This window comes from Corvus hawaiiensis, chromosome 26 (genome assembly GCF_020740725.1).
Source record: "Corvus hawaiiensis isolate bCorHaw1 chromosome 26, bCorHaw1.pri.cur, whole genome shotgun sequence".
NCBI classification, from domain to species: domain Eukaryota; kingdom Metazoa; phylum Chordata; class Aves; order Passeriformes; family Corvidae; genus Corvus; species Corvus hawaiiensis.
The window spans coordinates 19,975,144-19,996,786 of NC_063238.1; the positions used below are offsets into that span (position 1 = coordinate 19,975,144).

Below are 21,643 nucleotides of genomic sequence, written 5' to 3' on the forward strand. Positions count from 1 at the left end.
AAGAATTTCAAAACAAATTTTACAGCTCACATTTACACAGCAACTTACTGCATTTAAAAATTACTACAGTGCAAATTAACATAAACAAGCACAAACATCACAGGGAGCTTGTACTGAGACAGCAGCTGGATTTGACGTGCAGAATTCCCTGTCCCACACAGCCTTCACCATTGTGACGATTCATTGCTCCTTCCCATGTGCAAGTAGTGAAAAAGAGCAGCAAAGATCAGGCTCGGGCACCACAACATTTGGAAAAAAATGCTTTCTGTTCATAGTGCTGGCTCATAGCCCCAGATTCTACTAAAGAAAAGCCAGGCTCAAGATGGGAGCTAATAGCCTGGGCTGTGCTTCATATGCCCCTGCTGCTCATGTATTTCCAGCAGATCCAGCTATCACAAAGTTTGGCCTCACTATGGGATTGAACATACTCAGGGTATCTTCCTTCCTGGGATGCTCTAGCAGGTACCAGCAAAATGGTACACCCTTGCTGAGGTGTGTACACAGCATTTTGGGACAACAGATGGCCACAACGTCATGTTGGTGACAGGATGGCAGTCTTCATACAAGGGCATAGAACCACAACTATGGAGTGCCTTACACTTGATTTAAGACTATCTCCTTTCACTGGCAAGATCCAGCTGCGAGCACTATCAAGGTTGGGATGATGCACTTCAAATACAGACAATCAAGCGGGACAAATAAGACTTTGAAAGAACCCAAAGAAAGGCAGCCAGAATAATCAGAAGTTAGGCAAACACAAGCTATGAGAAGAGACTTAAAAGAACTCAGACAGTTACATGTGAGATGGTAGCCTAAAAGGGGCAGTAGCACCCAAACATCACTGCAGTGAATGTCTACATCCATGTCTACATGGATGAGCATAAGTAATGGGATCAAAATTCTGTTAAGAACAGGCACAAATTGCCTAGAGATGTTGGAGAATCTCCATTATTAAAGCACAGGAAAAGCACAGGGAATGGTACAGCTCGAGTTGACCATGGATTGGGAAAGGGAGAAGCCAGTCTCTCAAAGCCTCTGCTGGTTTATATATTGTGCCTTAGGTAGTGACCTACTACACTGCACTTCCAGCTCATGCTCCATAGAGTTCCAGATGTAGCTAAAACTATGAGGACTGCATTGCAGTTTAACTCTGTGTAGATTTGTCTGTGAAACAGTGAGGTTATACAAAAGGCTAGATTCTCAGACTACAAAATTCAATTTATCTTCACTACCTTGAAAATGGATTAATTCAATGAAATTGTGCTAAATTACACCAGATGGAAATCACACTCCAAATTTACGCCACCGATCATGTTTCATCCTCCTCTTTCAACTGACAAGGAACATCAGTCTTAGGTCAGAGTCTTATCTTAAGTCAAACTCTCAGTTCTCATGCACTTAAGCTTCCATCTTAAAACACTACTGTTTGCCCTCATGAAAATTCTTAAAAACAAAAAGTCTCAATTTCTGTGGTCTCCAGTACCAAAACATATACTCGTCAGTAATTTTGCCCATCCTGTTGCTTTCATCTCTGAAATATTCAATAAGAATTGAGTATTTGCTTTCCTCTGACATTCCAACTGAGACTTAGTATAGACCTTGATTAAATTAAAAAAAAAAAGCCCTTGTTCTGTCATCTTTGAGAAATTCCGGATTTCTCCAATTTACCATGAAAGGAAGCGTGGCTGGTATGAAGAACCCAGATTTTTCCCAGTTCTGCAAGGCCCATAGCATTCAAAACTCTACCACTGCTAACCACAAGAAAAGGAACATCTAGAAATCACTGGAACTACAGGGGCATAAATGAGAACTGTATGAGCTGCTGAATAGCAGTAAAAAAATCCAGCAAAGTTGTTTATGAGAATTTTATCCAAGACTCATTAGAAAGGGAAATGGAAATATATTGGTACTTTGGAAATTCCCACACTGTGTCAAAATGACATTCGAACTTTTAGATGTTTCTAGTAAAGTTTCACCTATCACCGAACACTCCAGGCTTGCCCAAGCCTCTGTTTATTGAGTGAAATACATGAACTTTCATACAAGTCAGTGGAAGTAGCTCAATCCTGAAAACAGAAGTGCGGAGCAGCCCACAGAAGAGCCATGCAAGCTGGCAAGCCCGGCTTAGCTTAGCAGTCTGGGGCAGTGCCAATGCTCACATCACATCTGGGCTGATCCTGTGCAGAACACATGGCTCTGGTGCCTCTGTATCACCCACCACTGCAGGGGATGATGTGAGACTTTCCAAGAGATGCTCAGCCAAGAAAATTAAACATTAGCTGAAATAGGTATTAAACTTAATGCCAGCCTGAAAACTAGGCTTGCCTGAATCACACCATCTTGATGCTCAGAGTCAGGCTTGCTGGCACGGTCCTGGTCTCAATGGATTGGTCAGCAGAGATTGAAGCCAGCTGTCTTCAAAATGTCAGGTGTGATATTCACATACAACATGAACCACTGCAATATAAACAAGCCCTAACATTACACATCTCCTAAAAGCAGTGTTGGACCAGTTACATACTTGTTTCATCTGAGCAGATGTCAGCATCTGCTTTAAGTAGAGAGAACTGAAACATTTGTGTTCCTTCCCTGTCCCCAGCCCCCAACCTATTCAAAACTGAGGGAGAACACTGAGTGTCAGATTTTTCAGTGGCATTTTATACCAAACCAGAAAGACAGATGTTTTGATGATCCCACCCCCCCTTACAATCTGGGCAGTCAGTCTCTTTGCTAAACTGTTCACCCTCACTATTAAAATTGATTTGCAGAACAGCACATTGCAGCCAAAGCAAGCACAGCAGTCATTAGAGAGGAGGCTGCTCACACATGTTTCTGTACTTAGCCAAGCCAGCTACAGATGAATGGGTCATCTTTTGTCAAGCAAGTGTAAGGAACTGGTAAAGAAATAATTTGTGGCTCAGGAACAGCCATGCTGACAGGTAGGCCTTCTCCTGGTCCTTCTGCCTTCCAGCAGCAGCCTGCTCTGTTGGCTGGTTCTCAACCAATTTCAATAACAGAAAAGCATGAATATTAGCTGGTCAGTTATAAGGTCTTATGTGAAGAAACTATGACAATCTTTAGAAAGTAAATGCACAGACACTGAAGCAGTGAGAGTGCTAGTTAAACCATGCTGAACAACTCTAAGATAATTAAAAAACAATAGTTCAACAAAGGATCAAGTCAGAGTCAGAAATTCTACCTATGCTATGTAACGTGGTCATTCTCAAAATCTTGCAGACCACTTCTTAAAAGTCAAGATGCTTCCAAATATTACACCTCCCCTATTAGTCTTCTTCCTGTCTTGTGCTCCCTTAGTTTTTTGGAATTTTGGTGTGGTCAGCTTAATATGCCCAACTTCACTTTTTTCTTGAAGACAATCTTGCACTCAGGGATCCTACCTTTTCTGGGTTAAAAACAAAGCAAAACAGAATACCAAAACAAACAAACAAAACCAGGAAAAAAAAAAAAACCAGCACAGAAATCAGCAACATCAACAAAAAATTTCAAAAAAATCCAATCTACTTTTCTTTGTGAGACCTCTGAAATGTCTTAGATGAGGAGGCTGCATTATAAGAATCACAAAAATCCTGGGTCTTTGTACTAGCGATCACTTTGAGAGCTGGAGAAGACTGCAATAAAAATCCTACCACATAATTCTCACACCAGAACAGCTTCAAGAAGCCTCAGCGAAGTTCAGGCTGCATTTTACTGAACAACAAATGAAGGGAGAAACCTTGCCAACAGACAGGGAGTGGCCATATCAGTTGAAAACTGTATCTCATACATTACAAATCTGGCATCAAATTCTCATCTCCATTCATAGTTTCAACAGCCAAAAGAACAAATTACACCCATGAGAGAAATATTCTCTGTCAGGAGCTGCATGGAGGTTATACAGCAGCCTACAGTGAGCTTTCTTGCAGGCCTTGGCATAATGTCCCACCAAGGATAAGAAATAAGGAGAGATGCTCAGCATTCCCCCCGGACCTGAAAGACTTCAGAGGCTGCACTGTAACAGTTTCATATTTGGTAATATTCAAGCTCTAGAAGTTTTACGCCGGTGCCTTAAGCACACAGGAATCTGTGTTGCTGGAAGGGTTCTGCTGAAAGCTGTAAACAGAGAGAAGTTTATGTAGACTTACAACCTAGACAAATGAGGAGCAGTGTCCACAGAGAGATCCAAGAGATAACGAATACCAAAGTAAATGTGGAGTTTATTCCTCAAACCTGAAAAACTCAGTCTCATCTCTGAAGAAACATTTTTCAAACACTGGCAAACTGATCTCCTGTCCCCAAAGACAAAGGAGAAGTCCAGTCCATTCATACAGAAGTCACCTGAAAAGGTGACCAGCCTGAATTAACAGGTAACTGTGAGAAGCATTGCTCTAAGTGTTTGGAGTTTGCAATAATTAGAAGCCAAAGAGGAACTACTTATAAATAAATACAATAAATGCAAATCTAACTCAAACAAGTATTGCCAACATCTCCCTTCACAGTTAATCAATCACCTGTAAACAAACTGTCAAACTTGATTTCTCTCTGATGGCTTACTAAAACTTGCACTTCAAATGATGATCACAGGGGTGAAAGCTGCAGGACCAGGACACTAGACTTCATTTCTAGGTCCAGAAGGCCTGTAAACTTCCCTGAGGAGACACAGCCCTGAGAACATCTATAACCTTATCAGCCACATTTCGTTAGAATGCAATTAAAAGAACTGTTTGCCTAAAGTCCTGTTCCCAAGAAGTGAAAAACCCTATAATCAATTCTGCAGCAGAAGTAAAGATGTTGCTATATGGTTTTTTTCCAGAGCTTTAACTGCTCAGAAGTTAATCACAGCACACAAACTCTCTGCACATTCCTTTGGATGCATATTTGCTTGTGGAAAAATGGGCTGTATGTACTGGCACGTAAATACTTCCTCTGTCCTGCTTACACTATATCAGTTTACTAAACAGATTTAATTTGCTGTTTCCTCCAAAGGTATTTACCTTTGGAATTTTGGTTTTAACAATAGGAGTCTCTTGTATATATACATGCATAAAATGACAGCTCTTTAATGATGCTATATCAGAAAAATGCCCTTTCTATGAACAGTGCAGGAAAATGTCCTTGAGTATCTTAGATACAAAAGACCAATAAATTGAATTTATGTCTCATTTAATCTACAATGGAACAGTTACTACTTAAAGGGTACATATACTTCCCCTAGTCCCTTTCTTCCTGAGAAATTTTCAGATGCTGAAAATCAATTCCTTTTGTCTCCTTGTTATTCATCTGCTACACATTAAGGAGAAACTCTGGGCATTCAGTGATCCCACAATGGTCTTTCATCTCCAGAGAAGCCTGGTATGAATTAAAAACTTACGCTCCCTCAAATTACAGATGCATACTGCAGCATGCCACTGACTTATGTGCTGGTGCTTTCTGCCAGTGTTCTCAGCATGATGCAGGTAGCTCATCTGCATCTCTCAACTTAAGTGACTCTTCTAAAACACTGCCCATCTAGCCCATGCAAAGTGTTTAGACATGAGCATACACGAATGTATGTCCCCACATAACAGGGACTGTCACCTACTCTTTTCCCCAACTCCCTGCTGTTTAGAAGTTATATTAAAAAGTGGATTTACTACAGTCAAGATGTTAGTATACAAACAATAAATACTTCATGAAGGTAACGCTCTTTCATTTCAGTGGTCTTGTGAAATGAAGATTATATAGAAATAACTTCTAACTGACAAAATTTCTTTGTCATGTCTATTTTTAAGGGCAGTTTTAACTTAAGACTTTTTTTTTGTAACAAGCATAACATTTAATTGCTATCTAGACTGGTGCAGCACTGGTCAAACACACGCTGCTCCTTCACTTCCAGCTTCCACGTAGTCACGGTGTCAAATGTCCTGTATCACAACAATACAAGGTTTCCACTCTCAGGTCTGAAAGTACATCAAGGCTTGACATACTTATTCTTGTTTTACTCTTTGATCTTTCAGTCTATTTTTTCTCCTACTAAATGCTCTTTGCCCACTCCTCAACTCTGAAATATTCCCTGCAGCCAAAGCAACACATTAAAAATAAGGAAACACTTGCAAATTTACATTCACATTCTGTCCTACAGGAACCATCATCTTTTGCTAGTTGCTTCTACATCCAACACTTTCCCCAGACAAGTTTTTAGCCACCTTGCTCTACAATCTCTTTCATGAATAATTTCTTTGTTTAAATTAGATTTCAGTGTCAAATGTTTTCCACTGAGCATCTTTTTCTCTATTCAGTATGGCAGTTTGAAGAGCTTTAAAATGAAGCTACTGTAAAGTCAAAGTAGAACAGCAATGTGCACATTATATGTAATCCCAAGCAGCAGTTAAAAGGTGAGAACAGAGCTCAAGTTCACTGGCTGTTTTGGGCTCAGATTACAACATAGCCAAGAGAATTTGGAACTTGGTGTATGCCTGAAATACATGTCCAAAACAGGTGTGCAAAGAGTTAATAGAGGGCACTGAAGTCCTGTGTCACACAGATTAAAGCCAGCTCAGACACACCTGCGGTTTGCAGCCACAGGTGATGCTTGCCCAGCAAGGCCCTTACCTCACTTGAATCCTCCTGCTGATTGATGACAGCCAGGGCATCCTCTGCCGCCTGGCGCTTGGCTTCAGCAACAGTGCGCTCCATCTTGGCCCTCTCCGAAGTGATCATGTCGTGAGCCTTCCGCTCGGCCTCCGACACTGCCTTCTGCAGCTCGGCCATCGCCTGGCGCTTCACTTCGTTGACAGCTTCCTCTGCAAAGCAGGGAGAAATCCTCATCAGCACAGCACATCTGGCACACGGCTTCATGGGACTGATGTGGGAAGTGCATCACTATTGTTATTATTATGTTGAGATTATTCTCAACTATAATGACAATCTTCATTCTGAGTAGGACACACAGGAACCTGGTTCCTCAAGAATCCTCAAGAAGTGCTGAGCTGCTTCTCTACTTCCCCATCATCGAAGTCTCTAACACTAGTAATGATTCTTGCTATTGTGATTCTCAGTCAGTACTTCTTTATGTACAATCATTTCAGATGTCTGGTCCATTTTGTTTGCAATCTTTTTAAACGCTGGAAAATTAGTTTTGCAGCACAGCAGATATATGAATATACTGGACAATAATTATTAAAGACATATTACAGACTGTTTTAAAAATGTATTTTTAATGTCTGGGAATTAAGAGAGGATTTATGGTCTTTAACAATTTTTTCCCCATATGTTAACAAATAAATACATGAAGTTAAAAATCCCCAAGAGTTTATTTCAAAATTTTAAATCACTGGTCTAATATCTTTTCTTGGACATACTGTTTTATGAGACAAAATTAAAATTTGTTTATGAACATTCATTTGACCTCTTGATCTCTCCTTCAAATCTAAGTTTATACTTGAAGACTTGACTTTCTGGCTCTTCTGAGCTCTTGAGCACACCCTGCCCAGACAGGCTTTGGAGCACAATTAACACTGAGCAGGGGCACCCCGCTTCATTAAACTCAAACCTTCATGCTTTTCATAAAACAACTATGATAGTATGAGCCCTTCCTTGGGTATATACTAGTGTCATATCTTTTATTCTAGAAAACATGGATTGTCTCAAATTAGTTATTTGGCTTTTGATGCAGGAAGAGTGCAAAGATTTTACTAATGAACAGTCTTTTAATTGACAACTAAAACAAGTAATTTCTTTTTTTTTTAATTAACTGCTCTAATTAACAAGGAAACCATCCTCCCCCTGAATTAGTTTATCTAATTTTCATCTTTATTCAAAGCAAAATGACAATGATTAATTGAAAATTTAATAAGCGGTAATTATTAACTTGGCAAACCTAGTACCAATTAACACTCTTATTAAAACTAATTATGACATGTTTCATTCAAGTGCTTGCACTTAATTGTTTCACGCACTTAAAACCCACCTTAATTAAATGTTGTGTTTAATTAAAACCATAGATTTCTATTAAAAATGTTTTACTGTAGATTAAAATCTAAGTATTAGAATGGTGTTATATGTTTGAGTTTTAGTCCATGTATTTAGCCCATGTACTTATGTGCATGCACATGCAGACATAACTCTTATGTACAGATACCCAGTCACTCTCCTGAGTTATGTCTGATAGCTCTGCACGTGTTATTTAAAAAATGATGACTACATGAAGTCTCCATTTCCAGTTATTAAGCAAATTACAATAAAGACGTGACTTTAAGCCATGTACTGACTAAAACTGAGCTACCTAAAATGAAAGAAGAGTTCTGTTGAGGAGTATGCGTGCATGTTACATGTCTGCATGTCTGCAAGAGAGGTTTCAACTGAAGTTTTCAAGGGGGTGGGGAGGGATTTACAGATGAAACTTATGCCTTTATTTTTATGAGGCTGAAAATATGCCCTTATATTACCCTACCATAAATGTTGTTTAGGGGAAAGCCTCAAGAGAGGAAAAAATCATAGCCTTCCACCATACAGCCACAGCTTAATTTACTTTGAATATTCAAGGTGAATTAAAATTCTATCTAAGTGGCAATACAGGACAATAATTTTTGCTTACGATCAAAGCTACAGCTAGTCTAATTGTATATGCAAATCAGGCAATTTATATTTAAATTATGCATTCCTATTCTAGTCCCACAGGCACACACAGATCAGCAAAGGGAATTGGTAGGACATTTGCAAGGTGCTTGAATATTTATTACCAACTGCAACCATTCACTGATCACGAGAAAAGAAATATACACAGGCAAACATACAGATGCAATTTTATTACCATTTTCAAAAAAATGAGGCAACTTAAATACAGGCATTTCGTGTCTACGAACTGCAGTTACTGACAAAGTGGATTTCTTTGAGAAAATCTGTATTCTTGCTGATGTTTGCTACGAATAGAAATGATCTTTGTATGGCATGATGCACTTTCGTTACATCATATGAATTTAGTTTTACAGTTAGGTGTTTGCAGTGGTTAGAAATGCCAGTTTCTTATATTAAACAGAAGCAAAATACTCCAACATTTTTAGAGGGACTTCTAATTTTAGTTTTTCATTCCAGATAATCTACTTCTTTTCAGTTCAAATATAGAAATTGAAAATTCTATCTTCTATATTGTATAAGTTTGTTGCAATGCTTCTAAGAGCATGGAGATGCCTGAAAGTGCTTACGAGGCCACATATGCCTGACTGATACTTTTTAACTGGCTTTAACTATGGATTGGATTTTAATATTTCCATTAACGTTGATGACAGAATTTGTGTTGTGCTATACTAAGTGTGAAAATAAGTTAAAATATCTCAGGTCACAATGCACTATCATTTCAATATATTACAAACTCATGAACACCTAAATAACCAGATGAAATTTCATATCACTGATTTCCTTCACAGCTTCTCAAACTAAATGTTTTCACTGCCTACTGATACTTTATAGATATAGAATGCAGGCTTCATAGTTTAAGATACGTTTGTGATATGGGTGAAAGTGAAGGAGATTTTTATTTGCCTTGACAATGCTGAGCTATGAAGACCAAAAATGATACCAGCACCCTTCCTTTCCCCGCACTACCAGAGAATGGAAGAGTGATTAGATTCCAGTATCAGAAAGCAAAAATCGGGAAGTTTTTAAAACCAAGTATCTAAGATGCATGTACCTGCATCTTCTGCCTTCCCAACAATGCTAAGCATTCTTGGCACAAATTCACTGTCATTTTAGGAATGCAACTGAAATCTTCTTTCCCTTTGAGCAGCACTAACACACAAGAGAAGCTCCAGGAAGCAAATGGCTTGTGTGGAATAGGCATTACTCAGCATGGTCTCAAGTCCTCGGAGCAGACTTAGGAGAGGTACTTCTCTTTCACCCAAAATGATGATTCACCAGCCAGCTCCTGGTCACCTCCCTCACATCATTGGCACATTTGTCCACATGATGAGAAAAGAAAGGTGGTGGGCAGATCTGCAGTCCTGTGCCACCACAACATTTTGGATCATCTCACTCTCAGGCTGACCCTGGCAAGTGTGGCCATTGGCAGTTGGTGACAAAGAGTTATCTCAGTATCATATCCCAAAATGCATCATCTCTTTCTCAGGACTACTCTGTACAATGTGCAGGACCCTTATTGTCTTTGTATGACAAAGGATGGTCATTTCATTCCTCTTCTGTAACTCCAGAGCTTACAGCTGGACTGCCATGGACATTGGGCCTGGCTAAGTGACAGGGATGGCTAGAAGACAGTTTCTACATGGTACAGAAGGAACTATTGCAGCAGCCCACAATGGGCCTGCCACCCTCTCTGTATTTAATAAAGGCAAGTATGTATTCCCAGAGAGCAAGTCATCCAACCTGTGATCTGACTGATCCTCATTACCTGCCTCCCTCCCTCTTGACTGCTGAGGAACACCAAGAATTTGTCTTGGACTCTTCATCCCCATATCCATAATTCAATGAGCTTAATCAGGGCACTGATGACTGTTTTCTACTGGTGTATGAAACTGAAGTGGGCTTACATGGCTTCAACTCATGAGGTACATAATATGTCCTTGCTCCAGCAAGCACAAAAGCACATGCCTAACTTGGTATATTCCAAGAATTACACTAGAGTCTATCAATCTCCAAAAGTTAAAAGTGAATCCCTTCTCCACATGCTTTTGAGTTTGCTTATTAACTGGTTTTTATGCCAATTCTTTCAGTGCAATGGATTCAGCATTCCAAACAGACTCTCATACTTGATTCAGCTCTCTGCATATTGGTCTTTACAGACATTTGACACACCAAGAGATCCATACTGAGCCAACAGAAATGACCTGTGAGGGATTTGTAGTCTTCTTGACTGGCAGTTGCTGCCCAACCAGGAAACTATGGAGCATCTCAAATGGCATGAGAGGCCTATTCTCACAGAGCTGAATTGCACCTTTACTGCCTTGATCACGAAATTGTGGAGACCTCCAATTTCAGAGCACCCTCCTGAAAATGCAGGACCATGGTTTATGAAAGCAGTATGCTTTCTGATGTTTGACTAGGCTTAGTAACAGATACATGTATGCATCCTGTATAGTCACACTTCTTTTATTCTCCAATTCACAGGCATGCTCACTTGATTTAAACCCACATCAGCCTGAAAATAAGAGACCAGAAATGGGACCAAAGGGAAAACGTTTTTCAAAGGAACTGATGACACAGATGTTCACGAGATGACATGTCACAACTCCTGTACACTACCATTTGTGAATACATGCAGTGTGAATGCACATCCAATTTCAAAACTCAAGCCAAAAGCTTCAATAACTTCTGTTAATTATGAAGAAATTTTTTCTTTTATCGTACTGAATCTGTGAGTCATAAATAACCTGATGCCAGATGACATCAAACCCTAGATTTTGCAAGAGGAATAAAGTTTTTGAAATTCAACAGAATAATGCTCCTCTTAGTGAGATTTCCTGGGATTGCATTTTTTTTTTTTGTAGATTTCATTTAAAATGTTAACATAAATATGGCAATTTAAAAGTATTCTTGGGCACTGAGTTACAAAGGCTACACTTTCCTTGGACAAAACCAAGAACATGTACATTGTTTTACTATTTTTCACAGAAAATTCAATAGTTCTAAAAATATTAACTTTGGCAAATGTATATTTTACAAGATAAACCCACATTACACACAAAACACATCTTCTTGCCTGATGCAACAAGATAACAGCGTAACATTTTTACATGTATCCTGTGTATCTAGTTTAAAATACCCTGGAAAGTACTAAGCATTTACAGGAGATTTGATCAGAAAGCATCAGCACTGCTGCATATTTGCCATTTAATCATTAACTGCTGCTCAGACAGCTGCTGTAGACTTATACAGGTGTTCAAAAGCAGGGGGGCGTGTTTGGGTGTATATATAGCTCCTCAACTATCTTGATGGAGTTCAAGAGCTGCCTCCTAGCCCCTCTGAAAACAAGGAAGCTCTGATGTCAGTGTCAAAAGAGCAAAGATTTAGCTCCAGCACCAGAGTGGGAGCCTTGCCAGGAAACTCCTGTGCTCAGGCAGAGTTTCAAAGTGTTAAGAAAACTTTGCACAACCACAACGTCTGCCCAGGGTGCTTTCCAGGCACAGGCAGATGCTGTCAATGCCCTGCAAACAGCCAGAGCAGCTGCAGAGATGTGAACTTGCTGACTTCATTGCAAACTCTGCAGGTTTATGAGCACAGTCTTCACTGGGGGCTGACAGGCACAAAATCTTTTTTAAATTAAGAATGGTTACTTTGCATAGTTGAAGCCTTTTTTTAAACAGGTGTACTTAGGTTTTTTCCCCTCCTTTGGGAATTCTAACCTTAACTAGGTAAGAACCCTGAAGCTTAAAAAAACCCACCCACACTAACCTCTCTTTTTTAAAATTGCTAACAGACAAACTTTTAACATATCAAGTTTCAGCCTGAAACCATTAGAAGTCCTGAAAATAGGGGTCCATATTGGAAGTACTGATATTCCCCTAACTATAGCAGCACATGCTTCTATTATAAAATTATTTAATGTCCTGATCAGTTCCAGTCTAAGATTATTAAACACAATTTCTTCTTGTTACTAGTAAGCCCTTCCCCCACCTCCCAATTCCTCACATCAGTGCATTAACAACTACACACAGCTGCCAGAAGACTAAGCTGGCGTTTTTAAACAGTTCTTACCAGCTTTCTTCCAGATCTCCTCTGGCACGTATCCAGATGCAGGCCTGTGAAGGAATTCCCGATGAGACTCTGCAGGAGGAGGGGGTGAAGAGGAAAAAAGAAAGAGCACCATAAGCAATGCTTGCTTGTTGAGAACAAGGCTTAGAGAAAAATACCTTTTCTCTTTAATTATTGCTCAGACAAAGAAACCACATGAAGTTTTTCTCTCCTCAAAACAAAACGGATGCCATGGCCATAGCTCATGAATGTCACATAGACCAGATCAATTCTTACAACTTGAATGTCTCATCTTAAGCCAAGTTGAGACATTCATTTTATTTTTATTTTTCAGTGTTTTGAGTCAACTCTGTATGACAGTATCCACACTTTTAAGAGAGGCTTTGCAAGACAAACTGAGGGAGTGACATGCTTTGTCCTTTGTCATTGTATTTATGAAAAAGAAAAAAGAAAGAGGGCAACAGTGCAGGTTTGACACTTCTGCTCTGTGCAAAAGAATGACTACTGATGAGTGCAGATAAAAGTCAAGATGTCATTCCAGTGATCAAATAAGCTGTCCACAGAAAAGCAAAGGGGTGTTTCTCTAAGTTCAGAGCTATGCTTTCCTATATCTGAGCCCATGTTGGCAACTGTAGCTGCAAGAGTTTGAAAAACAGAACCTTTAATTTTAGGTTAAGCCCCTAAATACACACTGCCAAACAACCTCACTGGAGCTGAAGCTCATAATTCACCCACATATTTCAAACACATTTTGACAGCTCTTTCCCCTTCTCCCCCTTTTTTTTTTAAAAAGGGTTTAACCTTTAGGCCTGGGCCTAAGAGTTCTGAAATCAGTAAGATTCCTTCCACAGAGACCTAAGATCAGACAATACAAAAAGAAAATTCACTTTGGCCTGAGATTTAGCATACAGATCCTCAGCAGATGAAATTGGAATTGCTCCTTTCAAATACAATTTAAAAACTGATTAACTATTATTCAAAGTAATAGAGGACAAAATGAAAAAAAGAAAACCAACCAAACACATAAAGCTAAGTTCACTGCCATGATTATTATTGCCAATGTGTCAGAATTCAATTGCCTAAATAAAACAACTTGATTTGTTACATTACAGACAGGTTTGAATGTTTTTAGACATGCTGCTAGAAATCCAATATCTGTTTGATGCCTGAGCTTGAAATATGACAAGAGCATACCTGCCATTCTTTGAATTCTAATTTTGACTAAATGCATTCATTTTTGTATCTTACAAGTTTTTCATTCACTAACTTGGTCAAAAGGCAGTATTTTTAAGAAAAAGGTTGAAACATCAGGTTTTTCAAATCATTACACCACTATATGTATCCATGCAGTACTGTTTACATACAGTAGCCCACATAAATGCTTTTAAAAGATGACACTTAGTATTGCTAAGAAAGGTGGAAATTACAGGGGCTTTTTCAAGAGAGAGTAGGGAATCCCAATCCCCGTGCACTGTTTCACAGATGTAGTTTCTAGCATGAGAATCTGCAGACACTGACTGGGAGTACATCTTCCCATCTGACAGGCAGCTGAGTGGATTTACCCAGCTCTTCTGTTTGTCACTGAAGTATGGGACAACAATTTAAAATAGATTTTTGTTGGCAGACTTTCACACCTCTCAAGCATAAAATAGTAAGACTGTATATGTGTGTGTGTGTGTGTAGATGTTACAAAACAGCTATTTATATTGGTTTAATCAACTTGATAGAGGATTTTAGACCTGATACCAAAAATGGGAAAATTCTCAGTATCGCTTGGCTTGCATGATTATGGAGATGATGAATAGCCTTGTGTACAGTTTTCACCCCTTATTAAAGGCTTTTAGACTTACAGGCACAGTGACAGTTCAGTTAGGGGGACAGAGCCAGCAGCAGAAAATATTGTTTGAAAGCTCAAGAAAAATAAAGGCAAAAAATTAAACTACTCTTATTTGCTCTTCATGAAATACCTGCAGGAAAAGACCCAACCAGGCTCCAAATACGGCAAAACAAGGGGTTTGTTGTATTCATGTCTTTACTTTGTATTGAGTTTTCCTGTTATTTAAGGTACCATCCACTGCAAGCAGAGCATAACCTTGACTAAAATCTGTGGCTCTTAGTATTCGGGGGAAGAAGAAGAAAGAAAAAAAAAAAAAGGAAAAAAAAAGGAAAAAAAAGGAGAGAGATGTGGAACTGATTTTTTGGTACACATGACTTTCCAAAAATGGAATTCAATGACATAAATGACCAGATTGCCAGCTAATTGTTAAAATTTCCAAAACATAAACATCAATCAAGCTCTTATTCCAGCCACAAATTATTTACATGAGGAATGAGATCCTCTGCAAGTAGACGTAAATCAAGAGCTTATGAGAGACTTTCCCATAGTTTGGAATGGTGCACAAAAAAGACAAGAAGCACTTATGAAGATAATAAAAACTATATTTTCCAAGCAAGAAAAATTTTGGTAACATGGCTATTGTTTAGTCAGCGGTGATGAGTCTGTGAAAACAATCTTCTTTCTGGGGGTAAACTACAGGAAATGACCAGAGGGTATAAATGGAGGATATTAGTGTTTTTAAGGTAAGGTGTTCTTCAGCTTAAGAATCAGAAAAATTGCTCATTAAAACTGAAGCACAAAAGATCTTAACTTGGACATCTAGCAAACTCAAACCAAGATTAACACAACTGAGTGAAGTCCCTAAAATACTAAATGTAAAAGCAACTGCAAAAAGCCATAATGAGGAAAACACATAATATTAAATAACTAACTGCAGCACCTAGAAGTCAAAGAAAATACTGCCTGAAAGGAAATGGAATGAAATCAGAGAAAATTCAGAATAACCTGAAGTGACAAGGCAGATCATTCAGAAAAGGTTATCAGAAAAGGCTTTACATGTCAGACATAATAACAAAGGTTTGTTAATGGTGACAATGCAGCAATGCTATTATGCAGAACAACAGTATGTACACTACTGAATTTACTTGAAATTCATGGCAAGGCATGAAAGCATGTGTTGGTAATTAGTCCAGCTCCTACTGAACCAAATTAAAAAGATGAACAAGGAAAATAAAAAGGACATAAGTATGAGAATAGTCTGTACTTGTCTGTAAGTGCTTAAATGAGGTAAAAATAAAAGAGAATTTCCATATCAAAAATGGTACTGACATTTTCTATTTTAATGTGAAATAAACTTGTGAAATAGTAAGAAAGTTGTTGGAGTGGGACAGAAGAACACACATGAAGAAAACACAAAAATTTGCATTGGTTTCAGCTCTCACATTCTACTGAACATTTTTGGTCACTTTAAGATAAAAAGAAAAGGTGCTGACAGTATTGAGAGATGTGCAGACGTACAACAGCCATAAATATGGATCTGCGAAGTGAAACTGAGATGAAAGGCTAGGACCCAATAAATGATATGAATGCTCATGTGATAATAAGGCTCAAACCCTAGAAAACAGAATAGAAAGACTTAGAAGGAAAAGTTATGTTCAAAACTCTTAAAAAGCCTAATTAATATTTGGAAAGAAGGAGAGGAGATAGGTTGGCAAAAGAAAAGAATTGAGGTTTTCATCACTGGACAGTGACGTACAAGTCTATATAATATAAAGTATTAAGAAATGATGATGGACAGCTGACATTTTGATGATCTTTATAATTTACTGCATTTATGAAAACATTGGCAGGGACAACAATACCCTACATGCTGTACTGAATATTAAGGCTCAAAAATAATAAAAGCTACATATAAGCAGTCCTGAACAAATTAAATAGATATGCCTTTTTGTGTATTTATGTGGTTTCCATATTTCATATGCAAGTTCTGCTTCATTCTATCCTATAATAAATGTAACACCATTAGTGGGACACAGAAAACAAACAAAAAAAAATTCTCAGAGCAACAAATATAAAATATTCACTGCCTTTTTGTAAGAGTCAAGTTCAAAAGTGTGCCAGTTCCACATAATGAAATACAGAGATACAGATCAGAAGGTGGGTAATACTGAATGAGAGTACCTTGCAAACCTGGGTGGGGGGCAAGCGTTTCCAGCATTTTTAAGTACATCTTTGCCCTTCTTTGCCCTCTAATACATTTTTTGTGCCTATTACTACACCCCTTGAAATTGTGTTAAAAATATAGTTGTTGTATTCTTAAGAAAAGCAAAGCCACATAGGTACTGTATTACTGAATCATCCTCAAGCAGAGGCCATGTCAGAACTGAGCAGACAAACATGCAGTGTTTCTACAGCTGGAGCCCTACCTAACAGCATGCAGTTCAGTAAGCCACAATCGAGCCCAAGCCTCCCATGCAGCGAATGGATTAAGAGCAATACTTAATGTCATCAGTGACCAGTATCACAGAGGCTTTACATTCTAGAATTACAAGTTATAAATGTTACTGTGGTATTCACACAACATTATGGGTAGCTCATGTTGATAGTATCATGCATATCACAGCAATGCTGATTATCTGCAAATGGCAAAGAACAGGTTTATAATCGCAGCATGAATAGATATGTGTTGGCAGGAATGCTCTGACTTAACACTGAAAACATGATGGGGAACAGCACCAGAGACAATAAAAAGGGTCTGAAAGGGTTACCATTTAAAAATGTATTTAAAAATGGCTAACCTATGTGGTTTTGACAAATTCATACACTTCTGAGAATCCTGGTTTCCTGAGGCAAATCCTGCAGGTATTCGCACTCTTCAGTTGGAGATTTCAAACTCTATTTTGTAAGATTTCCATTCAGATAAATTCAACAGACACAAAATATCAACACTGCTGCAGACCTTCTGATGTGTGCCTGCTCCACTTATCTAGAGCCACAGCTGCACTCAGTATGGTTATAGATCTTGTTTATAACCCACAATGCTGAAGAACCCTCATCTTTAATTTATCCCACTGTGTGTATTTCAGTATACAGTGTCTGATATGTGTAATTATTCACTATTAGGATGAAAGTTGCAGTCCTGCTGCAGTATGTAGTACTGAAATTCTTCAGCAGAAATGGAGGAGTCAGATGATGTATTATTCACTTCATAGACCATCACAGTTAATCAAGTGAATATATATAAAGTCTGAGTCATTTTTAGACTTTCATAAACATGTATTATTCAGACTGAAAAGAATAGACCCATCTTACCTTCAGCACACTCTTGGAGAATAATGGGAGCTTGAAACCTGTTGTAGCTAGCTAATGTGTGTATTAGATTACATTGCATTAAAATGAATGATCAAGTATTTAATTTCTTAATTAAAAATATCCACAGAAAAATATTGATCAGATATTGCAAACTGCCATGCTCAACATGATTTATAGGAATGTCAAATTAAAAGAAGCACAAAATCTTTGGCAGGAAAAATGGTCTACTGGTTCAAAATGACAACCAGAATTTTCTCAATTACTTTTGAACTCAAACTATCCATGCTAGATTTCAGCTCAGAGTTTTTCAGCAAGAGCTATCTATGCAGGCTGTGGCATAATGTTTGAAGTGAGAAGTTATCACTTCGGTGATGATATTCGAATCATAACGAAAAAGAAACAAAGGCACAGATAATGTAGCCACATGGCCCCCTCTTTTTTCTCCCTTGCTAGTGGAGATGACAAGATGGATTTAAAGGGTGGATTACCTTGTTTAAAAAAATAACCAAAAAAAGGTACAAAGGGGAATAACTGACATTTAGAATCTCTGTAGCAACCTCCCCGATATTTACATGTTGTGGTACTTTAATTAAAATATTGGAGGAATTTTGCAATCCCTTTTCCTCACTTCAAAACTAAAATAAAAAGCCGTAAAGCATCTCAAGGCTCACAGACAACTGCTTTAGTTTTATTATACCTCTTAATGTTAGAGGTTTTCATTTCGTTAAGTAGATTACTGCAGATTTGAGGAAATATAAAGATTACCTTTCCATAGACTCCAAAGTAAGTACTTTCTCCCTGTCATGTCAGACATAAAAGCATTTCTTACCAATATTTATGATTGACATGGATGGTACATCACTGAAGCAATCCAGGTTTCCTGTTTGTGAGTCTCAGAAGTATTTTTTCAGCCAAATAACCAAAATGGACATGTTAAAATTGAATGGCTGCACTTCAGCCAGTTCATTTGTATCCACAGTACTGCAGAGCTGGCTGGTGTGTCCAATGCCAAAGGCTGTGCTGTATAATTATCTTTTAAGCCAGAAGACTTTGCTGTTTCCAAGAATTCTTCTTGACAAATACACAAACAAAATGCTAATATAGGGATCTAACTGTATGCTTGATCTTAATTTTATCTTTTGTACCTGTTGTTGTGGTTATAACTATTTTTATTGGATTGTAATATTATAAAGTTTTGATGAATGTCATGAGTTCCAGTTTCCTTGGGGATATATAAATACTCAAGTTACCTTCCACTTTTTTTACCTACTAACTACACAAGCACTGTGGCCTGTCTGTTTTTGCACCACAGCTTTACTAGAGAAGTGAGCCACTGCTTTTGATCTACTCACAAGTGTTCCTCCTGAGGCTCCAGATGTGATTGACGTTTCAGATGCCATATTTATGAGTCTTTCTTTACATTACATTTAGCACTGTTCTTACAAGCCATTACATGAATGCTTTCTGAGAAGGGCTCCTCTAGGGACTAGACTTATTAGTGAACTTGGGAACAGCATTTCCATAACCCTTCCTTCCACTGATTGGAGCACATTTATAGAGCTATTGACTCAGGTAATTTGACACACACACACACATAAAAGATTTGTTTGTTATCAAGAGGCACTAAATATTACAGTAATAACTCTAGAGATTTACCAAGAGAATGATGGACATGGGATTATATTTTTCTGTTTTTCTATTTGCAACTAAATAAATTTTTGACTTAGTAAATTATTCTTAAAGGCAAAAGGAAAACACAGTTAAAAATAAAATATAGTTGCAAAAAAATAACACACATATGCAATTCTACTAATGAGCACAGTTTATGATGATTTTGAGTAGATGGCATTGGATAAAATTTATTTTTTTATAAGACAATAATAGACAAGCAAGCATAGTCTCCTGTTGTCTTCAAAAGAACAAGAACAATAAAAAGGCATCACCAAGATGTTTCTTTACCATATCTGCCATGAAAATGAGGAGATGGGGTAGCAGAAGGCCAAAATACTAATAACTTACAGAAAGCCCCCAAAGTAGAAGCTTCTTTTTATAGACCAGAGTCCTCTTAGAGTAGTTGTGTGAGGTACCGTGCAAGTGTGACTGTGAAGGTTTGCAGGGGTGAGAGCCTGAGAGCCCAGCTGTTTGGTCCTTATTAGGCAGCAGCAGCCCACTCAGCTCAAGCTCTGCAGCTTGAGCCAAGGCCTGCACAGCTTCATGGAACTACACAACAAACAGTACCCAGACTACCTCAGACACACCTGCACGAGCTGCAGTGATGGACACAGACCTAGGAGGATCATATGAGCATGGCTGTGAGCATCCCAAATCTTGTTCCTTTCTTAAACAGAAACCAAGTACAGCTAAGAAGTGCCTATATCTTTACAACTTTCTTCATTTCCTTAGAAAGACAACTTCCAAGTCATTTGATTTGAGAAGGTGAAAGCCCTCTGTTTCAAAGTGCAAACAATCCAGGAGCACCTACAGATTTTCTTAAACAATCAGGCAAGAGGGGGAGTCAGCAGGGACAGAGTCAGTGCACATCTCACTGCTCTTCCACCCCTACACAACCGTCTGTCCTCCCCCCACCACTCTCAGACTTTGCTGAATGGAAAGCAAATTACCAAGCATCGCCCAAAAACACTCAAGCCATTCCACCCAGCAACACCACTGTTAGGGCATAAGAGTTATACTTAATTCAGTAGTCAGCAGAGTGGAATCATCACTATAACAGAAGAATCAGAAGAACAAATGCAAACATCATCTATCACTTAACTGAACTCAAAGAGAATCAGTACATGATTTTCAATAAAGATACTGTACCTAATGAAACTGGATCTGGATTCACTGGACTCTGCTGTCTGGAATGACTACTGCTGCTGTTACTGCCTTTTTTTAAATCCTCCGCATCACTGTACCGCCGTATCCAGTAATTCAGCTCCTCACGGTCTGCTTCTTGACATCGCCGTAGGACAGTGAGAGATCGCCTAGTTTTTTCCACCATGTCCATTATACAGTTCAACAACTATTCACAGCGGTGGATGGAGCACAGAAACAAAGAAGAACATTTTATTCACAGAGTGACATAATAATAAAGAAAATGTTAATGTACTGAGTGCGTGGGTTTTAATAATGAAGGAGCCCCTCTCTGTTAACCTCAACTATAGCTGAAAAATTCTAGACTTGTTTCAAGAATGACAATCCTTTCCTTTTTAACAGGTGATCCTAAACTATACATATAGAGACTTACAGGAGAAAGAGCAAAGACAAGGAGAAAACAACTGAACAGGCTGTAGTCCTACCACTAGTATTACATGGCACCACAGAGGACACAAGATGTGGTCCAGAACTGATGCCTACAAATTTTACAAGAGCTAATAAATTCAGGAACAAATCCAAGTCCCAGATCCAGTGTTTATAGACAAAGTCCATACCTCTTTTGGCAGACTGTAATAATTAGGACACTGCAGGACACACTTATCAGCAAGGCCTGGTATGAACTATCTAGTGGGGAACATCAAGCCCTCTAATTTAATCAGCAAAGCTTTCAAAACTTATTCTGGAATTCAGACATGTTTTAAAAGAACAATTTTAAATTCCTATCCAAGAAGGGCTCCTTTCAGACAATAATACATAAAAGTATATTTAGCCCTTACATGGTCAAGATGTTTCCACTCTTCTGCCCATTCTCTGTCTGTTAGCCTGTGATCAATCATTTCTTCTTGACGTGTGCCATGCAACCCTGCCAAAGAGGAGCAAATCGTGTTTACAATGTTGGGAGTCCTCTATGGGGAAAAAAAAAAGCAGAAAAGAAAAGAG

At 38.4% G+C, this 21,643-nt stretch overlaps 1 protein-coding gene across 9 annotated transcripts in view; it reads right to left on the reverse strand.

The window, feature by feature from the left end:
- The window catches only part of RUNX1T1 (RUNX1 partner transcriptional co-repressor 1), a 114,759-nt gene that overhangs the window by 6,532 nt on the left and 86,584 nt on the right, over positions 1 to 21,643 (reverse strand). For all 9 annotated transcript variants that reach the window (XM_048286442.1, XM_048286447.1, XM_048286443.1 and 6 more), the window contains 4 exons: positions 21,481 to 21,566; positions 20,648 to 20,849; positions 12,682 to 12,750; positions 6,589 to 6,779 (listed from right to left, as the gene is read on the reverse strand). In XM_048286442.1, coding sequence (XP_048142399.1) covers positions 6,589 to 6,779; positions 12,682 to 12,750; positions 20,648 to 20,849; positions 21,481 to 21,566 — 548 coding nt within the window. The remainder of the gene's footprint in view (positions 1 to 6,588; positions 6,780 to 12,681; positions 12,751 to 20,647; positions 20,850 to 21,480; positions 21,567 to 21,643) is intronic.